The sequence below is a fragment of the Gavia stellata genome, chromosome 11 (assembly GCF_030936135.1).
Source record: "Gavia stellata isolate bGavSte3 chromosome 11, bGavSte3.hap2, whole genome shotgun sequence".
NCBI classification, from domain to species: domain Eukaryota; kingdom Metazoa; phylum Chordata; class Aves; order Gaviiformes; family Gaviidae; genus Gavia; species Gavia stellata.
The window spans coordinates 9,930,443-9,956,183 of record NC_082604.1 but is presented as its reverse complement, the minus strand read 5'-3'; the positions used below and the strand labels follow the sequence as shown (position 1 = coordinate 9,956,183).

General features: G+C 47.7%; 1 protein-coding gene across 4 annotated transcripts in view; it reads left to right on the top strand.

Moving 5' to 3' along the window:
* Positions 1 to 2,079: 2,079 nt before the first annotated feature.
* Positions 2,080 to 25,741, top strand: part of PAX3 (paired box 3) — a 78,218-nt gene continuing 54,556 nt past the window's right edge. For 2 of the 4 annotated variants that reach the window (XM_059822562.1, XM_059822560.1), the window contains exons 1-4: positions 2,080 to 2,164; positions 3,131 to 3,366; positions 4,814 to 4,943; positions 5,614 to 5,748. In XM_059822562.1, coding sequence (XP_059678545.1) covers positions 2,080 to 2,164; positions 3,131 to 3,366; positions 4,814 to 4,943; positions 5,614 to 5,748 — 586 coding nt within the window. Of the gene's footprint in view, positions 2,165 to 3,130; positions 3,367 to 4,813; positions 4,944 to 5,613; positions 5,749 to 20,641; positions 20,651 to 25,741 lie in introns of all 4 variants that reach the window. The other 2 variants (XM_059822563.1, XM_059822561.1) reach the window with 2 other exon arrangements.

Sequence of the window (25,741 nt, the reverse complement as noted above, 5' to 3'; positions counted from 1 at the left end):
CGCCGGCCGGGACTTCGCGGGGCCGGGGTGTCACGGGGCTCGCTAGCGGTTTCCTCAACGCGTCGCTCATCGCGGTGCCTGGTGAAGCACAAGCGCTGTGTGAAATACACGCGGGCTTTTCCTGTCGTGCGAGCTTTTCTCGCCAACCCGCGTCTCGGGCGCGTGGAAAGCTTGCCCGGGCAGGGCGGGCGGCCGCCCCGCGCTCGGGCCCTTGGGTGTATTTGTACGCGTTTAAGAAGGGATGGAAACCGCTCGCTTCGGTGGCCGGGCGCGGGGGCTGGAGAGAGCAGGGCCACGGGCCAGAGCCCGCCAGGCGTGCGGGGCACGGGCCGCTGTGGCTGCCGCAGCGGGAGCGGGCGTGCCGGCTCCGTCTGCGCGCTCCCCCGCCCCGAGCACCCCGGCGCGCAGCCCGCCGGCAAACTCCGCGTTCTCCCCAGCGCCGCTGCCCGCGCCGGGCCGCTGCCGCCTTCCCCTCGGCGGGCCGATTCGTTTGTTGTGCCGGCTCCGGATTGCTGCCTAAATAACGGGAACCCCCGCCCTCCCCGGGGCCGGTACCGGCCCCGAAACGATCGCCCGGCCCGTAAAGCAGAGGCGGACTGGGAGCCCAGGAAACATTGTTTCCCTCATTTCAAAGGGGGAAACCTGAACGATTCTCATCCTTTTGATTGATTAAGGTCTTGAATAACTTGAAGCTCGGGAGTGACAGTTACTGAATAGACTATTGCAAATAAAGAGCACTGTGGAAAGCTGGGCTGGCACTTCAGAGTGTAAAGGAGGCGAGTTTGCTGGCACTTACCAAGTTATAAATAAAAGGCCATGCACAATAGTACCTTCTTTAAGGACAGACAGTCTTTACAACACTCCTGGCGTCATATCCTGCTGTGGTCACTTCAGCTCCTAGGCAGACTTTACCTCTTTTATTTTTCCAGCAGTTTAGTTTGAATACTACAATAAATTCCTGGGAACAAACGCTTGTTAGTAAGACTTTAACACGCACCACCTCGCACCCATACACACCCGCATATACACACTCACGCACACGCATGTAATGCAGGGACACACTCGTGCCGTCGGTTTTTGAAAGCAGAAATCCCCACGGATAGATCTCACTGGCGGCTCTCGCTTTCAGAACCCTTAGCACCATTTGGTCCAGAGATGTTTCTTCTGGACGGCGAGAAATTTCGGTGTAAAATAAATAAATAGAAGGAAGGAAGAAGCTTTTTTTCTAAAAAAAAAAAAAAAGGCAGGTTGTTCCCCCCGCCATCCCCCGCCACTTGTGCTCGGAGGAGCAGAGCCGGGAGACAAAGCGCTTCACGGGCAGCGATGCAGGGGCTGCCTCTTCGTGCCTGGGGCAGGGCTGCGGCCCCGCGGAGCCCCGGAGGGACACGGGTCCCAGCGGGTGCGCGGTCCGGGCCGCCTCCAGCTGCTGCTCCCCTCCCCGGGGAGGGGAGGGGGAGCCGTCGGGGAACCGAGCCGTTCCCCGCCGGCAGCCGCTTTCTGCCCGCTGCGAGAGGGCCCAGCACGGCTCGGCCCGCGGGGACAGCGCCGGGACAGCGCGGGGCCGTGCCGTGCCGTGCCGAGCCGCGCCGCACCGGGCCGTGCCGGTCACGCTGCCGCCGCGCCGGCCGGGGCGATGCGGGAGAGCCGCCTCGCTCGCCCAATCAGCGGGGGCGGCGCGGCCGGGCCGGGCGGCAGCGGCCAATCGCGGCGGCGCCGCCGCGGAGCCGCGCCGGGGACGGAGCCGATAAATGCTCCCGGCCCCGCGGCTGCCGCTCCCCGCCGCACCGGGGACAGCGCCGCCGCCAACTAGCCCCCCCCGCGCCCGTCCGCCCTCCCTCCCTCCCCCACGCCCAGCCTCGCCGCTCGGCGGGGCTCCGGCCCCGGCCCCTGCCCTCCCGGTGCGGGGCAGCGCGGGTCACTGACAAAGGGGCAGCGGCGGAGCTGCCTCCTCCCCGCCCCCCCGGCGGCATCCCCCACCCCCTCCCGGGACTGCTCCTGATTCGGTGGGACCCGCTGACAGCGCGGATCTCTCCTAGACCAGCCCTCACCTGGATATAACCCTGCGGGGCCGCCGCCGCGATGACAACTCTGGCTGGAGCTGTCCCCAGGATGATGCGACCCGGCGCCGGGCAGAACTACCCCCGCAGCGGGTTCCCGCTGGAAGGTAAGGCCGCGCCCGGGCTGCTCCCACTCGGAAAAGTGAGAATTGCTCCGTGCCGGTAGGCCGACACAAAGCAGCCCCCCCGGCCCGCCGAGAGCCGGAGCATGGAGGGCTCCTCGGACAGCCCGCACGGTTCACACCCCCGGGGCTGTCAGAGCCGCCGTCCCGCGGCGGGGGCTGGAGCAGGGCCCTGTCCCGCCACCGGCATGGCTGGGGCCGGTGCGGGGAAGGCCCGGCTGCGGGCCGGCGGCTTTGGCCTCGTACCCCGGGAGCGGGCCCTCCCCTCGGGCCGGCGGAAGCGGGGGGAACCGGCCGGGAGGTCGGCGGCGCAGCCGGCCCTCAATCAGCGCTTTAGCAGAGTGAAGGGCAGTGATTTGGGGAGCCCAAAGTCAGAAAAAAGTGGGGGAAAAGTTCGAAAAAAATTAAAATAAACGAAATCGAAAGGGACTTTAGAAACGAGGGCTTGTCCCGGGCGGGCCGGGCCGCTGCAAGCGGTGGTTCTTCCTCCAGGCAGCGGCTGTGCGAGAGCCCCGCAGCGCCGGGGAGCCCCGCAGGCCCCTGCCCGGGGGGAGGACGGGCGTCTGCGGCGGCTCCCACCGCTGCACTCCGGGGCGGCCGAGCCGCGGGCCGGCCCGCTCGCCGCCCGGGGAGACCGCGGGCTTCCCCCACCGCTTCCCCGCTTCTCCGCTGGAGTCGGGCAAGCCCTGAAACCCGGCTCCGGTGCGAGCGCAACAGGTGAAGCCGCCCCGCCGCCTTCCCCTGCCCGCCGGGGCGGCAGCGCAGGGCTCCGCGGGGGCCGGCGGGCCCCGGGCGCGCTGCGGGGCGGCTGGGCGGGCGGGGCGGGTGGCGGCGAGTTGCCTTACAGAAAAGCAACGACAAACAACAGTAACAAAAAAAAAGACCCAGCAGGATCCGAAGGAGACGTTAACGCCATTTCCCCCTCCTGCCTCCCCTCCCCTCCTTTTCTAGTCTCTACTCCTCTAGGCCAGGGCAGAGTCAATCAGCTCGGAGGAGTGTTTATCAATGGCAGGCCTTTACCCAACCATATCCGACACAAGATAGTGGAGATGGCCCACCATGGCATAAGGCCCTGTGTCATCTCTCGCCAGCTGCGAGTGTCCCACGGCTGCGTCTCCAAAATTCTCTGCAGGTACCAGGAGACGGGCTCCATCCGGCCGGGGGCCATCGGCGGCAGCAAGCCCAAGGTGAGCCCCTCCGCGCCCGCCCGGAGCCGGGCAAACCCCGGCCGCGGCGGCGGGGAGCGGGGCCCAGCCGGGACTCAGCCCAGGGTGGCCGGCACCGGGGGTTGCAGGCGGGGAGGCAGGAGCCCCGTGAGGGCCAGGGGGACCGTGCGGGGGCCGGGGGTGGGCGCAGACACGCACCGGTCACGGCAGCGCTTGCCGCGTCCCCGCCTGTTGCTCCGAAAGTTTCTGAGGCTTTAAAAAATATTGTTGCAGTTTCGTGGCAATGATTTTTTTTTTTTTTTGATTAAGAAAATGCAATTTTGAAAAAATAACTTCTCAAACGAAACTAGGGAGAAGGGGGTTGTTTCGTGAAGGCTTGGCCGTCCAAAGCCCCGCATGCCCCACGCTCAGTCCCGCGGCAGCCGCGGGTGGGCTCGGCGCTGCCGGGACGGAGCGGGGAAGCGATCGGTCAGATGTCAGGGCTTGCACAGCGCGGCGGGATCGGGCCCTCGCTTCTTTCGTTGCAAAGCGAAAAAAAATTACCTGTATTTCTGTCTGCCTGCCTGCCTAGCCACTGCTCCTTCTCCTGCTCTGTTTATTTTTCTGTCCGCTCCAAAGCTGCGTGTATTTATAGCTACACCGCTAAAAAGTTTGCGCTCACAATAATGCGGACAAATATGGATCCTTGTCTCAAGATAAGCCTCCTCCTTCTACTGTAGCTTTTCTTTTCCACAAAAACGAAGTAAAGGCTTAAGTTTCTGTTGAAAGTTGCACCTAGATTTTTTCCCTTTGTTGCTTGTAAAGCAGCAATGCTAAAGTTTCCCTTTCGGCGTTAGGACTAGAGATATTTTTTTAATAAGCGTGCTACCCGAACGAAAGGCTGTTTCCAGCCGGGGGACTTTTGTTCTCTTCGAATTCGGCTTTGTTTTAAAATCACGAGGCCATCGAAGAAACCTCTTGGTACTGGGACCGCTCAGCGTTTCTCTTACGCCACTTTTTTTCTGGCGCTGCGAACTCTGTTCAACTGAAACTTCACTGACTCGGAGCTTCGCTCACACGGAGCCCTCCGCTAATCGCGACCCAGAACTTCCCCGGGATTTTCTCTCGGCCGCACGGCCGCCGGTGCTGCCTCACTGGCGGTTTTCCTCGCTGAGGGCTCGATCCCACTTTCCCGTATAGCCCCGGAGGATTTCCTGGGAAGTTTCGTTTAACCCGGGGGGTGCTGGTCTTAGGCGGGCCCGTTGTTACCTATTATGTCCCTCTGATTTTAAGCTGCCCGTCCTCGGGGTGTTTTATACCGCGATTTCTAAGCGGGGCCGGTGTCGGCTCTCGCTGGCGGCGGTGCGGGGCGGCGCGGCGGCGGCGGGGAGGCTCCGGCCGCACCGGGGGTGCCGGCGGGGGCAGCCCGGGCTCCCGCGGCCGCGTCCGGCGCTGCAGACTGTGCCCGCTCGCCTTGTCTTCACTGAAGCAGGTGACGACGCCGGACGTTGAGAAGAAAATCGAGGAATACAAGCGGGAAAACGCGGGCATGTTCAGCTGGGAGATCCGGGACAAGCTGCTGAAGGACGGGGTGTGTGACCGCAACACGGTGCCGTCAGGTACGGGGCGGGGGGGCTCGGACACGGCCCGGAGCGCCGGGGGCGGTACGGGGAGGGCAGCGCGGTACCCGGGGCGAGCCCCGCACCCGGCGGGAGCGGAGCCCCGGGCCGGGCTGGGGCCCATGAAGCGGTCGCCGTCAGCACGCCGGTACCGGCAGACGCGTCCCGAGAGGATTCCGGCGCTCGGCGGGGGTGTTTTCAATTAAATCGCAACGGCATCCCCCCCCCTTCTCCCCCGCGCTTCCCCGCCGGGCTGCTGCCGCAGGACGGCTCGGGGCTTGCTGGAGACCCGGAGCTGGGAAGCAGGAGACGGGGAGCAGCTCCCTGTGCCCGTGGGTTGTTTGCGGGGGGGGGCACACGGAGCCGGGGCGGTGTTTGTGCGGGTGTCCGTGGGCTTTTCTCATCACCCACTGCCCGGGCTCGGGAAAAAAAACCAAAACCAACTTGCGGGGCCGCTGTGCCGGTGCTGGAGCGCGGTGCGGGACAGTGCCCCGGGAAAAATCGCGCGGGGAGGGGAGCGGGCGGCCGCCCCCCCGAAAGCCCCGACTGGCAACGGCCGGGGCGGGGGGACGCGGGGCAGCGGCAGTGGTGCGGGGCTCGGCTCTGCGGCCGGTCGCCGCGGGGGGCTGCTGGGGACGAGCCAGGTCACAGCTTTGCGCTCCCCCCGAAGTGAGCTCCATCAGCCGCATCCTGCGGAGCAAGTTTGGGAAAGGCGAGGAAGAGGAGGCCGAGCTGGAAAGGAAGGAGGTGGAGGAAGGCGACAAGAAGGCCAAGCACAGCATTGACGGCATCCTCAGCGAAAGAGGTAAAGTCCTATTTCCCCCCCCCGCTCTCCGTGGAGCCCTGGGACCGGCCCCTGCCAGCTCGGGGTGCTGGTGGGTATCGCTCCCCTGCTCCCGGAGGCCGTCCGGGGGCCAGTGCGGCGGGAGGTGTAGGGCGAGGAGCTGCAGCTCTCGGGGCTGCAGCTCTCAGCCACAGCTGCAGAGAAGGGGCTGTTGTAGCCAAAGGCTGCGGAGCCTCAAGTCTCTGCAGTCGTGGGCAGGGCGCCGCGTTTCGTTTCTTCTCCTCTTAAAACTGCTGGTAAAAGCTTGTGTTGGTGGTTGGTCAGGGGCTGCGAGGAGGTTGCAGCCTGGCCGAGGCGGAGGCGAAGGGCTGCTCCGGGGGGCAGCTGCTGCCCCCGCTGCGCTTGTGCCCAGCTCCCTGGCTGGGCCCGAGCAGAGGGGCAGGCGAGGGCCCGGCTGGGCGGCCTGTGCGTGGAAGTGGCTGCCCAGCACAGGCACTGGTGAAGGCGAGACAAAAGTACCAAATGAGCTGGTCAAACATTTGTACAACTTTTCCAGCTTTTACAAAGAAGGCCTTCTATACACAATCTACACTTGGAGATGAACTTGGAAAACAAAGAGGGGGGAGTCCATTGAAACTCACACTTTGGCTCTGCACAGACAAAGCTTCAGCTAGCAGCAGCTTGAAGTGAACAAAAGAAGGCAACCTTTTTATAATTCAAGGAGAAAAGAAGAGAAAACAGCCCCACAAAAGGCCGAGAAAAGACATTATGGGCTTGCAATGAGGGATGAATTATTCAATGAGCCCCTAATAGCTGATGCTCCACGCAGTTTTATGGACTCTCCACCGCAGAAAAAGTAGCTGTTTTTACCTAGAAAATGTTTCTAGCCGTTCTAGACATTTAGAGATACTGGGTGCCATTCAAGAAGGACAACTGAAACCTGTGCTTTAAAAGTAGGGTATCTCCTTGTTTTGTAGGAACAAACACTAAAACACTCCCCAAACTTAGTTTTCAACTCTATTACTAAAACTTTCAGGGAAGCCTCATCTTCTGTGTGTCTGTGTTTGCATGGATGCGTGTGATACAACACGCAGAAGATGCTAACAAAGTCATAGATTAAGGCGAGAAGGCACAGTCTGATTGCCCAGTCTAGCTGCCCCTGTACTATGGGTCACAGAGTTTCCCCCAGAACCTCCTGCAACAGAGAATTGTTCTGAGAGGGACGTGCACCAAGAGAAAAATAGCTAAACTCAGCACCCTAGTTGTTTTAAGTATCTAGCTTTTCTGCCTTCCTGAATTTCTCAAGAAAGATTAAGAATGGAAAGCCTTGATAATATCCCTGCTTTATGCAACAAAAAGTAATTAATAGAGACGGCAAGAGAAAATATTATCAGTATAACCCACCCCTCTACTTCTCTTTGAAATACTCTCCCTGTTCTTTGACTCTCTGCTTTTTAAAGCAGCGCTCCTGATCTACTGTAAATCAGTGCCTGCCACCCTCCAGCCCGGGGGAACCCCGAGACTCTTGCAGGAAAAGCATTGGAGCTGGCGGTGCCTCGCTGCGAACGGGGGCTCGCTCGTGCCCCCCAGCACGGTCGTATGAGGAGGCTGCGTTTTGCCCTCAGATGTACCCTCTCCTTCACTTTCTGTGGACGTGAGTGTCCTACGTCACTTCTTCCAAGTTCAGTCAGTAGCAAAATTCCCCCTGACTAATTGGGGTAGTGCAGCCCTATCCTGTCCTTGCGCACGCAGGTTTTTGCTGGATGAACGTGGCTGGGCAGTTCTGTGCAAACGGCAGCTTGATAATCCTGTCTGTTCTGTGGCAGTGCCTGGGAAGGTTTGGCAGTTGGAGGGAGAGCGTGCTTTTCCCTGCAGCAGCGCCTGCTCCCCCTCCCTGACTAGCAAGCTGTTGCTTAATCTTATTACTGGAGTGGCTGGGATGCTGCAGTGTGAGAGAGCTGCTGCTCAAGAAAAGATTTGTTACCATACATACGCCTTATGTATAGTGTGATACTTTAGGGACAACACACTGGAGAGCTTGTTACAACAAAAAAACATTCATAAAGTAAGTCCACCACTACTTTCTGTACCTGGCCAACAAAAAGAGGTTCTGCTTCAACTTCCATTGCCAGCAGAGGAGCTTCCATTTCACCCGTCTATAAAAATCATCAGGTCAGATCTTGCTTTCTTATGGAAATAACTGGCAGCGCTCCTGACAATTTTGATGCTGCAGGATTGTATTTGCCAGCGCCCACCAGCCTGGCCGTGAGGCCTGGTGTGGCAGACAGTGCCTGCTGATGGGACGTCTCGGATGCCCTCTCTGACACTTGGGTTGCTTGCAGTATGTCCCAAGGTTGTCCCAGCGGTGCGCAGCAAAACCCTCGTGTGGCAGCTCACCGCCAAGGGCTCTCCATGGGAGTCCTCTGTGTTACGGTGTGAAAAAAGTGCAGTATTTTGGAATCTGTTCTAGTTCGAGTAATTTTTATAGCTCTGGTCTCAGGGGCTCAAGGTATCCTCGTAGCAGGATCATGGGTGCAGGGAGATGCAAGGGAGGGCTTTTTGTTAGGTCAGAAAGCAAGTCCTGTGGCTGAGCGTGGAGTGCGGAATCGGTGTCCTGCTTGGAAGCACACATCTAGTGCTGGACATCTGCTGATGTTGCCTGAAATCCCTTCCTCACTGTGGGCATTTGGGTGGCTCAGGGAGAAGCATTTTTTCCGAGGGCAAGGATAACAGTTGTTGTAATTTTAATGGTAGTTCAAGATTTGGGATTTGGGGAGTACTTAAGGCAGAATGGGTTTAGAGAGAAGAGAAATACGGTATTTTTGAAAAATGTACAATAGAAACAGTGTATCATGTGGCTTGGGATTTCTCCCACCACATATATAAGTGTAGGTAAATTTTCATATGCCCTGCTGTGATTCTGTTTCAGCCTCTGTCCACGGACATGTAAATCTGATTCTCTTGCTGGTGTTTACAGATGCCACAGGTGCAGCCCACTTTGCTGTATTTCAGCATTTCTGTCAGTGTCACCCTCTACCCTGATTTTGGATATATATTTAAAGAAAACCTCGATTGTCACAATGCCTATCAGGAAGGTTATAATTCTATAATAGCATGCCTGTATTTCTGCATGCATGCTATATTTTTCTTAAAGGCATAAGCCATAAATAAAGAACATGAAAGAGAAACTTTTGTGCCTTTATATGGCACATCAGGGCGTATTTTTAGCATAACCGCTACAGAAGAGGGAGTCGCTTGTACCTTTAGCTGGAGTTACGCGCGGCACGGTTTGCTGACTAATCTGATAACTCCCCGCTTCATAAGATAGCTGTTGTTTTCTGGCAGAAACTGGTGGCTTTCAGCGCTCAAACGATGGGGTGTAGAGCTGGTCCTCGGGCCCGCTGCGCGCGGGCTGGGGCTGGGGCCGGGACCCCCCCGGCCGGCCTCAAAGGGGGCCTCTGTTCCCGGCCGGCGGAATTGGCCCCCGGGCCCTGTCCTGGCGGATCCTCCCCCAGTCATGCGCACCCGTCCAAAAAGGGCCCTACTCATCCCAAGCCTCTACCCTTGGCTGTACTGAGAGCAATTCAGGCTACAGCAGACTAAATTGCCTCCTTTATTTCCTTCTTACTTTCATCTTGGACCAAACCCTTCCCCCCTCTCCCTCCCCTTCCTCTTTTCTTTTTTTCTGTGTGCCTGAGGCTCACATTAATACAATTTCGGCACCACCCCTATTTTTGTGTGTGTATGTGGGGAGTTTGAAGGGGGGGAAAAAAAAAGGACCTTAGCACAAAAGCCCTGCTCAGCAGCTAGAAAGTTCAAGCTGCTGCTGCCTCTCTAGCTGTGTGATGCTTTTCCTGTTTGCGAGTTTTGGGAAACATTTTTGCTTTGTACTGTAATGGAATTAGAGGACAGATGCTGACTGTAAATGGGACACGCGACTACCAGCCCCTAGCTTAAATATTTAGATGCAATGTTACAATTACTGACTTGATGCGCAGGCTTTGAAGTGGTGGCACATGATCTGAAGGGTAGCTCAGGCTAGATGGGCTTGCAGATGTTTTGATTAGGGTTGGTCAGTATCATGCAGCCAGTTATTTTTAGGTTGTTAGACTAATAAAGGCAGTTTATTAAGGGACGGGATTAACATGTAGGCACCAGAGACCAGTTTGAGGCATCCCATTCATCTTTGCATCGTAGACTGTTGGGTAAGTGGCCGGAGCACGGGTCGAGGCAGATGCTGAGTTAGATTTTGGTTGTGATTTTCTGATGCAGGGCTTGTCGTGACTTTGCTCCAGCGTCCCATCCTAGGGTGCAGTGGTAAGAGGACTTACTCGCTGTGTGAAATACTGTGCTGAGAAGCACAGTATGTTCCCCTGCTCAGTGTTCCCGGTAAAGATTCACTTCTTGAATGAAATGTGATGACTGTGGCTGGAGGCAATTATCTTCTTGAGTCTGGAATTTCATATGGTACTTTACATATTTGGTCACTAGCAGGTCTAAGAAATCAGCTCTTGTAACTTGAACAGAATTTTGTTTCTGAGGCTTTCAGAGCTGACAAAACAGTGCTTAACTAAGAAAAGCTCCTAGTGACTCCAGGATTTGGCTCAAGGCAGATAGTGCAAACAGTATTTTCTGTCTTTTCCCCCTTTCTTTCCTCATATCGTGTGGGAGTCCAGTCCTGGGTAGAAAAGCCAGGTGCCGCACAAGTGCAAATCAATGTGGGTGATGCCACGCAAACCCAATACAGCTTTGTTTCCTCTGTCTGACCCATCATCACTGTGGGACTCTGGGCCAGGCTCCTGCTTCCAAATCATCATTATTCTGAGCTAAAAATAATAACTGGTGACCCTCAGTGACCAATAACTCACCAGCAAGTGAGAGTGTGATGTCCCAGCATGCTGAGCATTTTCAGAAAGGTGCTAAATGTTTTGTGTTTTGAGTGACTTCAGAGCAGTGTTTGCTGCTCCAGAGATGCCAGGAGCAGCCTGTGCCCTCCTGTCTTGAAGGCAAGCTGGGGGACTTTGAGGAGAGTGCTGATTGTCAGACTAACTGCACGCTAATCGCTGTACGTAAGTGCTAGTAATACTTCCAGCAGCGGGAAGAAAGGGTGTTACTCAGTCTAGCAGCGGCTCTCTGAAGCAATATATAGATAACATCATATCCCTTTCTTGAAATCATGATTTCATTAACGGGTTTGTGTGTTTCACCATCCTAGGAAGGCTTTCCTTACCTTAAAAAGAGTCGGCACCTATTCAAACAGAACCGCTGTGGCCATCGTTTCCAGTTCTTCTAAGTGCATGCCTCTAGAGCAAGGGCAAATGTTATTTTAGCAAATACCAGGATTGCTTCACACACAGCAGTTGATTTACTTGAATTTGTACCCAAGTTTGCATCTGATTTGGTTGCTCTGAAAGTCTCCATAATTGATTAGACTTACACAGTGTCATTCTGGAAAGGCTGAGGTGAGAAACACAGCCAGTCAACTTCGGTGTGGCTAGGACTTGCTCCGAAAATGTGATTTTTATCTTTCGCTTTCTGGATTCTCCTATGATTGCAAAATCCTTGACGTCAGTAGGAATTTACCATGGTAGGGATCAGGCTGTTCTTGAAACCAGCTCTGTAATGTGCTGAGCAACTGCAGCTCTGGGGGAAATCCTCACGTTTAGGTTTACTGGATCAGGTATCAGACCTCCAGTTCTGCAAACGCTATCATATGCGGGTAACAGCGAGGAGTCCCACTCAAAGGGCCTATTCATGTGTGTAAAGTTACTCACGTGGGTTGGGGCAAGCAGGACTGGGGCCCAAATTTGTTCTATTCTGTTAATAGAAAGTACCCACTAAGCAAGAGTGTGACTCTAATCCCGAGTGAAAGTGTCTGGCAAAACTCTCATCGAGGGCAATGATCATTGTATCTGTGTTTACACAGAGGTAGCGATGGAATCAGCAGACAGACAGAAGTTTTAATTAGATAAAAAACTAATTAGGAATTAATGCTGAAAGTAAAAGTTGATGCTGATGAAATCCTTAAACCAGATTATTTTCCGGGTCTGATTTTGGATAGTAATTCTCTATTGTATCAGTCAAAGACGACGCTTTTATCTAACACTTACTCAGGGAAGGTTTAGTTTGGTATTAGGTTTACTTATTGATAAGGGTTGGAACAGGGTTTAGAAGAGGGAAGCCAATAAAGTTGATAGTGATAAATTATCACAAGTCCCCAGGGCTGTGTAATAAAACTGCATTGGGAAATGAAGCAGAACTACAAAGTGCTCTCTGGTTAATTTAAGAAGAAATTGAGTGAAACGCAAAGCAATAAATCAGAGCAAGCCAGTCAATGTGAATTTCTCCGTGTAAATGTCACTTTAAATCCTACATAACAAACACATGTGGCTAGAGAAAGAACAAAATATATAAATAAAAATGCAGGATATTTCCAAGTGTTCCCCAAACGCTGAGCTCTCTGGCTAATAAAAATGATGTACAGTAACATAATTCACCGCAAGACCTTGTTTAGCGTAGTGTGAGTGCAGCATTTTACTTGCCCTGGAGTACTCCTGCCCCATGCTGTTAAACTAATACAGTTTAAATCACTCTGCCTAGAAAAAAAAAGTGAAGCGTAATGAAATTAAAACTCACTGAGGACACATTAGAGTTAAAGTGTGTCATGCGCCGAGATTATTTAGTGGAATTTGATGTAATTGTTGACAGGTCATTTATTCATCCTAGTAAATAAAGATTCACAAACTATTAAGAACGTGCATATATAACTAGTAAGACAGTAAAAGGCAATTAAGCAGTCAGTTTAATGTCTTATCTTGCTGGTTGCCCTACAGTTGTTTTACAACTAGGAATTAAAATTTGAAAAGGAAGTTTTCAGTGTCCCTGGCCAAATATTGATTAAGTAGTTGTTTGCTGATGCCATTGTGGCACATAAAAAGGCCAGTAGTTCTGCCCCTTGTTGTTCATCTTCCATTGTCGCTGATTCTTAACCTCGGAGATCAAAGGAGGATCATTTCAGTTTATCTGTCTTGGAAAATCCTTCTTTGCTCCTAAACCCGTATGGATTAATGGCCAAATTGTCTTTAATGAGATGTGAAATTTGAATGGAATCCTTATTTTGCATGGTCTGTTGCATGTATGCACTGTATGCTCTTACAGTTTTGTGGGGGATTTTTGTTTAGCATTATTGGATTTGGTTTTGTTTGAATTATTTTATTTTTAGTATACAATGCACTGAAGTTTTACTATTGCAACAGGTAAAATATGTGGTATTTCACTGAATTTTAACGAAACTAATTTTATTGAGTGTAATCTTTTTGATTAATGTAGTCTAAAGAAAAAAAAAAAGTTTTTTTTATACCAAATCACATAGGAGATAAATGGTCCAGGGCTGCCACTGAAAGAAAGGGACTTTGAGAAGCCAGCCAGTTCTCCAGATTGGGCTCTCAGGATAAAGGGGACATGAACGAGCTTGCAGCATTTCTTTGTGCATTTTCTTCAGTTTTGATTTTATAGACCTCACTTGCATCATGAGTATAGCTGTATTGCCCCTCCTCAAAAATGGGGGGAAAGCTGGATCGGCCAGGCTGTGCTGGAAAGCAAGCAAGAGTCCTTGAGAATAATCGGTTCCTTGTTGCATTACAGAAAGCTATACTTATTTCAGAGATAGTAAAATATATTCCACCACATCCTCAGTAGAAGAGGCTGTGCAATCTGGATGTGTTATGTTGGCTTGTAATTATGATATGAAGTTTCATCTGAATTGTAGGGTATGTGAGCATTAGATCCAGGTCCTGCTGCTTCCACTGGCATCTCTGGACACAGAAATTTAGCTTCACAAACAGTAGTAAGAAGCCTGGTAAAGCCGGAGAGCCTCTCCTGGTGTCACATTGATTTTCATGTGGGTGAGCCTCCTTTGCTGTAGTGACAAACAGCAGAGTAAAGGGCTAAACCAGATTTTTTTTTTAATAGGCATTTTCTCATTCCCTTTCTTAAATACACTCTGTTTTTGTTTTGCCTGGTTATCTCTGAATAAAATATCAGTCCGTGCATATTTTACAAGTACTCAGCTACTTCAGGAGACATTTTGCCCCAGAGTAACAGCTAAAATTCCTTGAAAGCATTTTAGGTACAAATTTCCTTAAAGTCCATGAACTCAATTTGTTCGTTTCCATGCAGAGCTGTGGTGAGGAGAGTGATATACATTCTACCTTTTGATTTTTTTTTTTTTAATGAATATTTGCCTGGATGTAGACTTTCTGCCAAACCTGACCAATGTTTATATCATGCACAAGTCCGTATAAGGACCTGTCTTAAGGATTTTTGTATTTATGATATGCCTCATGTTGGATGTCTGATCCAAAAATGACTATGTAGTAATTCCTTTATCAGATATAATGTCACATAGATCACTGTGGTTTGAATCGTATGAGGAGTAAACTGTCTGCAGCTGACACTTCTGCAAGCAGACAGCTTATTCAGCCCCTGTCAAATCTTATTCACCTTATTTAAATGAGTAGGACTGTTCATGCCAATATAATCAGGATCTGTTCCATATACCAGCCCAGAAAAGCAATAATAACTACAGTTCTTCTGGCTTAATTACTCCCTTCTTTGTTAAAAGTGTAACCCATGTATAATCCATATACCCCCAGCGAGGCAGTAGCACCAACATACTCAGTGTAACCAAATTGGACTTAAAACTGCTTTCCAACTCTACATCTTTAACTGGCTCAGGGAAAGGTGGAGATGAATCTAGACAGGTTTTATAGAAACTAGGCTAACAGGGTAGCAGGGAATGCTTCTACAGAAAATCACTTTTTACTGAAGATGATGTGGCAGGACTTCCTTCTCATTTTGACCTAAGGGCTGGTCGCTTGATCTGGTGTGAATTGCCGAAGAGCTGGAGCATGAACCGGGGGGAACAGTGGCCGAATGAGGACTCTGACACCTATCCAGCCCCTCCAGTCAGACTCAGTGGCAAGAAAAAACCTGCACAGAACTAGCTGGAAGTCAGGTTTGCACTGGTTTCATGAACAGCAAAATAAATTGTTTTCAGAAAGGAGGCGTTTTAACAGAAAAAAGGGAAGTGGCAAATGTTTAGCTAAAGAAATGTGAAAATGAAAGGTGAAGTACACTATTTTCTCATTTTCACAATGAAATCCTGCAAAGTATGGGTTTTGGAAAAAAAACAAAAAACCAAAACCCTCAGGAAATTAATTTACCAAGGTATAAATCAAGATTAACTCCACTGCAGCTGGTGGACTGACACTGGTGTATGAGCAAACGCTGAATTAGATCATGGGTATTTGCACACAAGAAGGGATAGTTTCAAACAACTGCCATCCTGCAAATTTAACTCACCCACTTCTAATAGTTTCACCAAAGCCAGAAAAGTTATCTGACTAAGGACTGTTTACACAAGGAGTGATGTTTTAAGTGAGTAGTCATTAAACATTTATGGTGCAGTATTTTGGAGGGATGGAGGTCTACAAATTTTTCTGTACATTTTGCTTTAAATTTTTAATACATGCGGTGCAGAAAAAGGCATCGTACGCTGTAACCTCTGTTGCTGCCTATGGTAGCTATTACATGTATGGTATGTAGCTTAACTATGTTCTTTGCTGCTGTCTGCGGAACTGGAAAATAATAGAAGAAAACATTTAGGAATCTATTTAGAAGATTGTATGGTAGATATTGCAGTTAGGAAAAAGCCCTGTGGGTTCATCCCAGGTTTAGCACAGTTGATTGGACCTGCTCCCTTTTAAATCAACAGGATCAAGCAAAAATGCTGAAATATTTGGCAGCTATACAGAAAATCACACAAACGCCTGTTGCTTCAGCACCCACAATTTGTTTTCCAACAAATACAGTGTTACCTTTTGAAAAGCCCTTAAAACTAACTGCTTGTCCACCTCTTCCGAACAGCAGTGAGACTGGCAGAAACTGCATGTTGTGTGTGCCAGGGCAGGTGACTGGGGCCAGCCTGCGCCGAGCTGGTGGTGCCCAGCGTGGACACAAGCAGTGAAAAGTATTGCAGGCTCTTGGGAGGCTTACTTCTCCTGGTGAAAATGCAAAATGACTGCATACAGCAGACATTTTGTTTATCTTTTTAATATTTCCTTCTCCTTCTATGTTTAAAAAGTTTCTTGGGACTAGATTGTGCTGTCATTTACATCTGAACAATCCCCTGCTCTCATCAAGGGCTATGCAGGTTACTTGGGGTTGAATTTGGCCCTGATATGAAAGTTTAATTACATTTCAGATTTGAGGGAACTCATTCGCTTTCTCAGACTTAGCAAGACTTTATAGCACTAAACATCTATTTTTGTTGCTAAATAAGAGATCTGACATGGCAAGTAAGCGTAGTTAAAATGTTACAAGCAGAGCAAATTAAAAAGAGATGTTTTAGAGAACCGCACTTAAAAATTTTCTAACACATGATTTAGCAAAAAAAGGCAAACGAAAACCCTGGCCCTCTGCTGTGAGCAGCTCTGCAACCAATCTGCTCCATCAGTCCCGGCAGGACGGGAGGCAGAGGGCTGCTTGCTGGGTTTGATTTCTGGCTCCTCCCTGGCTGAAGGGTATCGCAAGGGGAGGCGTGCTCTGTCCTCCAAAACTGCATTCCTCCCCTCAACCTCTGATCCTAATCAACACAGCAAATGAAATTTTGGGAAAGGAATCAAGAACTCTAATTGGAAGGGTTGTCAAACCCTACGCTGTGACAGGCAGAAAGAGGATTCTTCTCCAAACTCTTAGAGGTCACTTGACCAAGGAAGAACTTAAAACAGACCAGGATTCAAATTTACTGTACTTCTCCTGTGTTGGCAGTGGAAAAGATGGAGTGATGGTTGATGACATAAATATTTCTCTTAATCTGACATCAGGAACAGACTTGTCAGCCCTGGAAGAGTAAATCAGAGACAAAAAATTAGAGTGAATATTAAAAGAATCCTAAATACATCTAGTATCTGAATCCAGGTAAGGGTAGTTATAAATAAAAAATAAAACACCCCAGAAGAGTCCTATAAGGGGAAAAAAGAGATCCTCCAGGTGATCAAAGAGTGGAGTAGGAACTCATCTGTTTCCAGTCTTGGGCATTATCATGCAGAAGTCACTCTGTTAATGAAATAGGCCACCTGGCACTTACTTTTTGGCCACTGGCTAGCACTGGGACGGCATGCAGAATGATGGGTTTCCCAGGACGGCGAAATGGGAACTCCTTTGGATGCACTTTGTTTTCTTGCTGTGTTACTCTTCCCGTTTTAGCCCCAGGGGTTCTGAGGAGTGGCATGCCCTTGGGGTGCCTGGGACCAGTTTTGCCGGGTCAGATCCTTTGGTTAAAAGACCCATTGTGCTTCTCTGAGCGCGAGTTTGCCACAGCGAGGAGAGCCCTGCAGGGATTCAGGGCTGGGTGCAGTACCCCTCAGTTCAGGGGTGGCTCCCAGCCTAGGCGGGAGCTGGTGCTACCCTGTTTCCAAGCCGGGGAGCTCCTTGCTCTGCCTCTGCCCTTTTCTTCTGGGAGCCTTATAAGTGCTTTTCTTTTTTTTTTTTTTTTAAAATGTGAAGTTTAAAGCTTCCACAGGACTGTTGTGTTCTCTAGGTGGAGATGTGGTCACAGTTGTGCTTTGTAGGTGGTGTTTTACACTTGGTGATGTTCAGCTCCTTGAGTAGATGCCTTAGGTCCCAGGGATTTGGGCTAAATGGCTTCCCCCCACTTGCACAGCTGGTGCTGGTTTGCTGCTGAAGTTCCCACAGCTGCAGGAAAGGGGCTGCCAGAGGCATCTTTCCATAGCCTCTAACAGTCTTCTGGCTGGGTTGTGGTGAGTGTGGTTCTGCATCTTTGGGGGGAGATGAGGGAGCTTTTTCAATACTCTTTTTGAGTAGGAAAGAGTGATCTTTGTGACTAATGTGTTTATAAGTAAGTGATACCCCTAAATACAAACAAACAAGAGAAAAGTGGTCGTAGCAAAATTAGTGCTAGAAGAGTTGGGTTTGGTTTGGAAGAGAGCTGGTTTCAGTTGGTGTAATTTGCTCTGTGTTTCTCAGAGAGACTCTGCGCTGCCTGTGCCTGGAGCCAGCTGAGACGGCACTGCTCGCTCCCCCTCCCCGGTTACTGGTCTCTGCCTCTGCTTGGTCATGATCCCCCAGAGCAGGAAGAAGCTGCTGTTTCTTGCTTCCTATGCTCTCCTTAATTTTTCTTTTTCCCCTCCTGTTGCTGTGCATCCTGGCGGTGTGTGCAGTGGAGAAGGGGCTGGAGTATAGGAGATCTGTCTGTGTCAGCTGCTTCTGTTTGGCTAAATCTTCTCTTTCTATCTTTGTGTGGGGTTTTTTGTTAGAAGTGGTACCAACGATACTTTCCTCCCTCCCAGAATGGTATTTCTAAATGTCTGAGATACAGAAATAAAAACTGCTGTACAGGTTCAACTGCCATAGCTCAGCTGTCGAAACTGCAAATCCAGATGAAATGATGTTTTAGAATGAATGCTTTGTGGTTAGAAAGGACTGTAACCTGTCTTTGGAAGAGCAGTTGGGCTTCCAGCCTTTGGGGTTGCAGAGCTGGGGAACCCTAGGTTGTTTGTAGAGGGGCCAGCGACTGCCTCTGGTCCAGTGGCCCATGGTGTGGAGCGCTTTTTAACTGAACAGAGTAATGCTGCAACCCCTGGCTCAGAGCAGCGGGTGAGTGCGTTTTGATGAAGTAGATCAAGACTCAGCATTTTTATTTCCAATACTTTTATTACTATTGTTTACAGAAAAAGCAGATCAATAACTAGTATGGTCTGGGATTAAGTTCATGAATTCAGAGGTGTTGCCTCAGTTTCCATTGAGGCTGTGAGCCGCAGTGTGTTTACTGGAGTACAGCAATTAATGATACATACTTTTCACTGTTTTTGCTGGGTTTCCTGTGAATAGCCTACAATTTTCTCAAATATGTGGTGTGGAAAATCTATTCAATAATACATGCAAATAAACTTTGGTTCTAAAAAAATATTCCATGCTTGAAACTTATGTGGTTGTGACTGGGCACGCAGGTCTCGGACTGTTTTCTTTTCTGGAACTGGGTGTTGCCATTGCATTCACTAAGAACGGATCATAACTTCTGGATAGCTGCTTAAAACATTTTACTTCTTTTTAAATTGGATTTTTTTTTACTAATGTACTTGTTAAAATAGGAATATGAACTGAGCAGGAAAAGGAGACAAATACCATGCTTTAAACATTCTCTTGTATATTGCTTCTATTTATAGTTTAAAACTGTAGCTTTCAAAATCTTTATGCAACAGAATGCATTTCTCAGTGGTGGGATTTTGTGTTACACAGACTGATTAGAGATGAACTGTTTTGGTTTGTTTTTAAAATTTTTTAAAATTAAATCTGTACTTTCTTTTATAAACACTTTTGCTGACAGAGAAATAGTCTAGTGACTTGGACATAAAGCTATGAGCCAAAAAACTGAGGAGCCAGTTCCAGTTGATAGTCTATCAACTTGGCTTGAACTTGTCAACAGGTCTTAAAAAAAGAAAAGAAAAATTTTTAGAACTTCAACTGCAGTACAACTTGCAGTAAGGCAAGATTTGATTTCCAGAGTTGCTGATACAAATAGTTTTTACTGATTTCTAGAGTTTCAAGAAAAATGGCATTGTTACAGTCAGTGTTTTAAAGGGTAAAATTGTGAGTTTTGTTTTGAGTTTTGTTTTGTGTTTTGTTTTTTTTAACAACACTAATTCCTCTAATTAATAGTGTCAAGCATGTGAGGTTTCTCATAAACCTTGAAAAAGCCTGTTGAATGTAATGGCAAGACTTGCATTGTCTTTAATGAAATTTGGTCGGGGATTTTTTCACCACCTCCCCCCCCCCCCCCCTTTCCTTGAGGGGGAAAAAGTTTTGGGTTTTTTTGAGGAAACTGGGGAATTCTAGCATTCCTGGGCATGAGAGGAGAATACTGATTAGAATCAGGCAGAAAGCAAGCAGGTGCTGAGCATGTTCATTGCTTAACCCCCTGCCCTGCTCCTGCATCCCTGCCCTGACCCAGCGCACAGACCCTGCAAATAGCAGCAAGTTGCCAGATGTTGGAGATGTTTTCAGGGAGAGCGATTATTCACCAGGTCTTGTCTAAAACCAGGGAGTTCCTACAATGGTTGTATTTCATGTTTAAAGCTGGGCTGGATAAGCCAGTGGAGACTATGCTGGGGAAAAATACTGTATTTCTGAGGATGAGAACTGGCTGTTCTGTTGCGAAGTGCTGTGTGGCTGTGGTATCCACTTGCAAAAAGCAATACAAAAAACTAACAAGCAGAGTAGATTGCCTGAGGGGGAAAAGCCGTCTATTTTTTTTAATGAACAAAAAAGATTTTATGGCTTAGAAACAGTACACCCTAAAGAGAGGTGTGTTGAAAAGTTAGACTCGAAAGCTTTTGTCTGGAGAATAATACGCTTGGTGTAAAGAGTGGCACAATGGAAGTCTTTTCTTCTAGTTATGTATGGGCGAGCATCAGTCAGCCAAGGAAGAACTTCAAAGGCCAAAGTAAAAACTTGCTAGGCTCTTTCTTTCCTGACAGGTTTTTCTTGAGGTAAGATGGGGAGAGCTGTTTATGCTGGGAACTGGCGCTCTCCTCCTGTAGCAGAGGAGGCAATAGATCATGTGCAAACCGAGGTACGCAGCCTGAACTCTCTCTGTCTCCAGTTGACATGCCTTTTTGGAAGCTACTAAACTATCCCATCTCATGAGTCTTTTATTGCTTATTCATAAAGAGGTCTCAGAAATTCCATTTCTGTCTTGCTGGGGAGGCACCATGCCAGACGGAAGGGGAAGCTGTTTTCTAAATGTGTTCCTAGGGAAAATGATCTATTTCCCTGCCTCCAGAAAATACTCATTATTCATACACTGTAAATTGCCTTTAAGGTGGGAAAATAGCCCCAATATGTTTTATTATAAGTAGTCCAAGGGTATAACCGCTGTGCATTAAATCAGCCACTGAACTTCATGTCTGTCATGTAAATAACATCCAGAGAAAGATCTTCAATGTGACCTTACATCATCATTTTGTTTTGTGATTTTTGAAAGCTTTTTTTACCTGGGGATTTATTTACATGATGTTAAATGCAGCAGTCATTTACCTAGGTTAAAAATGGATTTAAGCAACAATTTAGTGTTGCCCGCAAGGCTGTGTTCTGGAGGCATGCAAAAAAAAAAAAGTACTGCTACTTTAGCAAACTGTATGTGTCACATCAATCTTTGTTAAAGGTGGGGGCACAACGGTGAAACCAGAGGATGTCTAACTGAGAAAGCAGCTATTCTGATTTCCCAGGACCACAGAGCAGAGTGGTCCATACCACAAGCCTAAAATACAGTTGAACTCTGCTGACTGGCCTGATGACATGTGCAAGGCTATTCACTTTGTGGGGAGTGGGGTAGGGAAAGGCAATCACCTTTTGGTACAGAAGAAATATTGCAGCATCTTAGCTCTAATACTCAAGAAATGCTTGTACAGGCAAGAGAGAAACCCTCCTGCAAGCCCACGTTCACAGGGTGGTACGTGAGCATCAGTGAGTGCAGCGTGTGCCACCATGGAGCCGGTCATCAAGCAAAGCTGTCAGAGGAGTGTGCCGGGTCACCTTTCTCATGAAGCGTGTAGCAATTTATCTGAGCATCAGAGAAGGCTCAGGTAGGCAGTTCCCATAAAGTGTGTGTGGTGCTAGCCTGTATTTGGGCTTTAGCACTGTGAGAGGAGACCAGAGGTGGCTGTTGGGTGTGCTTGCTCTGTGTTCCCATCCTGATCATCTAGCTGTGCCAGACTTGCAATTTGAGTCCCTTTCCATGACAGCCCTCATTCTCTTCACTATGCATTTGGTGGGGAAGAGGAACCAGTAATTACGAACAAGCTGGCAATAACTTTTTTCAGTAACTCTGTTTAATATTATGTTTGAGTCGATGGCTTCAAGAATGGAAAACAAGACTTTAGGATGACGTTGAAGATCTCTGCGTGCTCTGTCTTTCAGTTCGAGCCTGTCATACGTGCTTAGGCATCCTTGGCTTCAGTCAGGCTGTTTGAAGGAAATGGCGTTTCTGTGAGGTTTAGGTTGAAAATAAATTATTTGCCTACAACAGTAGCAGTTGCAGTGATATTTGCTAAGACTGCATTACATGATTTATCTAGGCAGAGTCTATGGGCTGCTTTAAAGCCATCAGTGGAAGGTAACTGAGAAAAGCCAGCTTAGTGTTGACTGGCTTAAATTTGCTATACAGAGGTTCACACACCTATTGAAGAAAACTTGTAAGAAAAATTTCTTTAAGTGGAAAAAAGATGGGTGACCACTGCATTGATGATTTCAGGTGAGTTCAGCTTCATTGCTGAGAGACTTTCAGTTAGCAAAGCAAAGGGTGTTTGTATTTGTCGGGGAGCACAGAACAAAGATACATGCAATTGTGGAGAACAGTCATCTGAACAGATGCTATTTTATAATAAATTTCAAATGTGCAATACTGCAACCTATTCATATTTTTTCTTTTGGCATAATGCAATGCCATCTAACTCTCTGAAAATCCAGTCTATGAACAATCCGTTACAATTAGTTTTATCTTCCATTTTGGGAAAAGGGTGAAAGAATAAGAGGAATTAGAGCTAAAAATGGGACAGCAGGCTTGGATTTGGTAAAGCGTTGTCGGTGGGATTTTAGTTTTTCCAAAAGTAAAGGAAAGAGGAGTATTTTGGATTCTGGTTCTGTTGTGGGCTGACAACCTTAGACTGTTAGTGGGAATTGGATAATAGTCCTTGTTTTGCATGAGCTGTACAGAGCTTAAAACATATTTAGGAAAAAAGAGAATTTGGTTCCCACTTGCATGGAACATTTTTAGACTCTTGCAATTTGAATATAAGTTTTTTGACCATGGTCATGTCCCTGTATTCTGATCTCCAAAGTACTTATTTTTATAAAATAATAAATGTCCTTTGACTTCCCTAGTGGAAAAGTACTAGATAAATTCAGGGTATTATTTTTACCCTATTCCTTCTCCTAATTTAAACCACTGGCAATTTGCCAGAGATCGAGATAGGGGAAAGTTGAGGACTGGGAAGGATTCTTATTTTGCTGCCACTTTTCATCAGACGTTCATCACTTACAGAGTAAGTGCCACAGGCACTTGCAGAACGGGTCTTTACAGGTATCAAAATGGAATCAAAACCTGAATATTTGTCTGACAAGTTTCTGTTAACGCAAATATTTGGGACGTATTCTGGCATTTATCTATCTCTGTCCTTGACTGCATGGGGAAGCGAGCTGTGTAAAAAGCTCAGCGTCAGGTTCAGTATACTTTGATTTAGTCACCATCATCACCTTTTTTTCCTGTATGTTACTGTAGTTACTATGTATCACTGATTCAAATTTTAGTAAAAGAACAATTTTTAATCTTTTTATGTTTTGATAACGTTACAAAGAGGAAACCAGCATAATTTGAGATACTGACTTAATCTAATTACTCTTGCGAAACAAGAAATAATGGACTGAGGCATTATGAATTTGTACTTCCATGTAGATGTTCCAACAAACTGGCAGGAATTGGTGCCATAATACATAAGACCAGATTCTGGTCCTGGCATCAAATCAGAGTGGTTCCTTTGTCGAAGTCCCTTGATTTCCAGCAGTGTAGCAGAAGTCTGAATCTGGCTTTATGGATAATTCTGTACAGTTTGAACAACTGCGGACTCTTTCCTGAGCAAGGGCATGTAGGAAGTATTGCGAGGTATAGGATTATCTGTGTTGTAAGGTTTAGTTATTTTTCTAATTTTCCTTTGGGGATATTAGTTGATGTTTATAGGGGTTCTTTATTCTATTTAATTATATAAAACAACTTATGGAATGAATAATGCCATGTTTTGGGGTGAATCTGAAAGATTTCTGGTCACTTTTAATACAGCTTCTGTAATTAGGTGGTAAAGCACACTTTAGTCTGATGTATGTGTTTATCTGATATTAGTCCCCTGAACGTATTGTTAAGAAATCTTACACAGCATCATTCCTTAAGATCTGTAACTTCAAATTCTGCCTGTTGGGTGTGTGTCATATTTTGCATGCATAAGCATCTAGATGTATGTAAACTATGGAGTTGCTGGGGCAGTATTGGGGCAGAGCTGAGTCTGACCAGGCGTGTTGCTTGTGCAGCCAAAAGAAAATCATGTACTTATTACAATAAATGCGTTTGTAACTATTTCAGCAAAGCTGTACCTGCTTTTATTAGTAAAAGGATGCAAACAGAGGATTTTATGCATATTTTAAGAAAAGTTTCTCTTGCTGCTTGGCGGGCTTGCTGTCAACACCCATTAAAGTCTCCAAATTAAAAAAAAAACCCACCACACAAAACCCCCCCCAAAATACACCCACCCCCACCCCCCCGCCAAATAACAAACAACCCACCCCAAACCCCAAGTTTCAAAAAAACCCCAATCCTATGAATGTGCTCTGTGTGATGGATAATTTAGTAAAGTAGGCTATATCCTCTAAGACACTTTTCTGGCACCACTCCATGTGAGCACTGTTAATGTTCTTTGAAATACTTTCTACTATTGTCTTTCTAAATACTATTTGGAGATTGTGCTGATCAGGAGATCTCAAAACTGTTTTCTGCTGGGAAGATACAAGTCCACTGAGCATGAAACTCCATCAAATCATGGCAATTATGGCAACATTTGGTTCTGAAGAAAACGAAAGGAAGGAAGAATTCAGGCTACATAAAATCACTCATTTCCACGTTTTACAGAACTAATATTTTTATTTGTTAATTTTCAAGTCTTGTTTCTAAGTTTTAAACTCTTACCCTTAGAAAATGAAGATTAAAGGACTGATAATTTTTTGTTGTTGCTTTTGAGGTAAAGTGAATGTATTAGAAAATAATTTTCCCCTACAATTTTCTGCTGTTGAGGCATATTCAGATTTCTGTTCTTAACCAGAAGGAAAACAAATGCCGAGATACCCAGCTTCTCTGGGGATCAGAATTTCTCACTCCAAAAAGTGTCCCTTAGAGGACTGACTGCGAAGAAAACGTCAGAAGCAATATTTTCACTTCTTTTTTTTTTTTTTCAGACTGTGGTTTACACAGACCACTTACTCCATGGGATGTGGAGAAGTTGGCAGTCTCTTGCAGGATGAAGGAAAAAAGACATTTTTGTGGTGGTTGTTTCTTGCAGTGTTTCTATGCACAGCAGCACACACTGATAGCAAGCACCAAAGCCAGTAGGAAGGACTTGCAGTATTAGCTCTGACTTCACTGGCTGGGTCAGTCCCTAAAAGTAAGAGAGATTGTTACAGCAAACAGTGAAAGTACTCATTCTTACTAGAGCAACATATTTTCCCCACCTGTGAAGTGTTAGTAATGACTGAATTTAGTCTGTCACTTAGCTTAAAAGGGCAGGTGATTTATGCAGTATCTTTAAAGCTTTTTCAGTTTGTTTTGCAGTCTTTCTGTTAATCTGACATCATAGGAGCTGTTCAGGGGAACGGCAGACAGTACAGCAGCACAGCAGTTAATTCTGACTGAGCAGTGGTTTAAAATAAAGACATGAATATTAATTCTTTTGGAGCTGCTTGACGTATAAGCTGAGTTTGAGCAGGGGCTGCTTCTTTCTTTCTCTCCTTTTAGCATTCCTTCATTTTTTCATTCTTTTGTCCACTTGACACACAGCTTCTCTAAAGTGGCTTTGCAGAAACTGTTGGCGTGGTCTCTGCACAGTCTTTCCATGGGCTAAGCTGCTTCCCCAATGTACAGCCTGACATTTAATTAAAAATTTTGTCTACACTGTTTCAAACAGATGAAGAAATAGCTGTTGACATAAAGGTATGGGTGGAAAGATGGTCTTTGGTGCTGGCAGCTGAGCACCTCTGTTGCTGTTGGATGTTGGGAATAAAGAGGTTTGTGGGGAGAAGAACAATATAGGTTTTTTGCTTTGGGAAGATTTCTGGGGCTGCCAAAAGTTTTCAGTGAGGTTATATTCGGTGTCATTGAAACTTAAATACAGGTTGA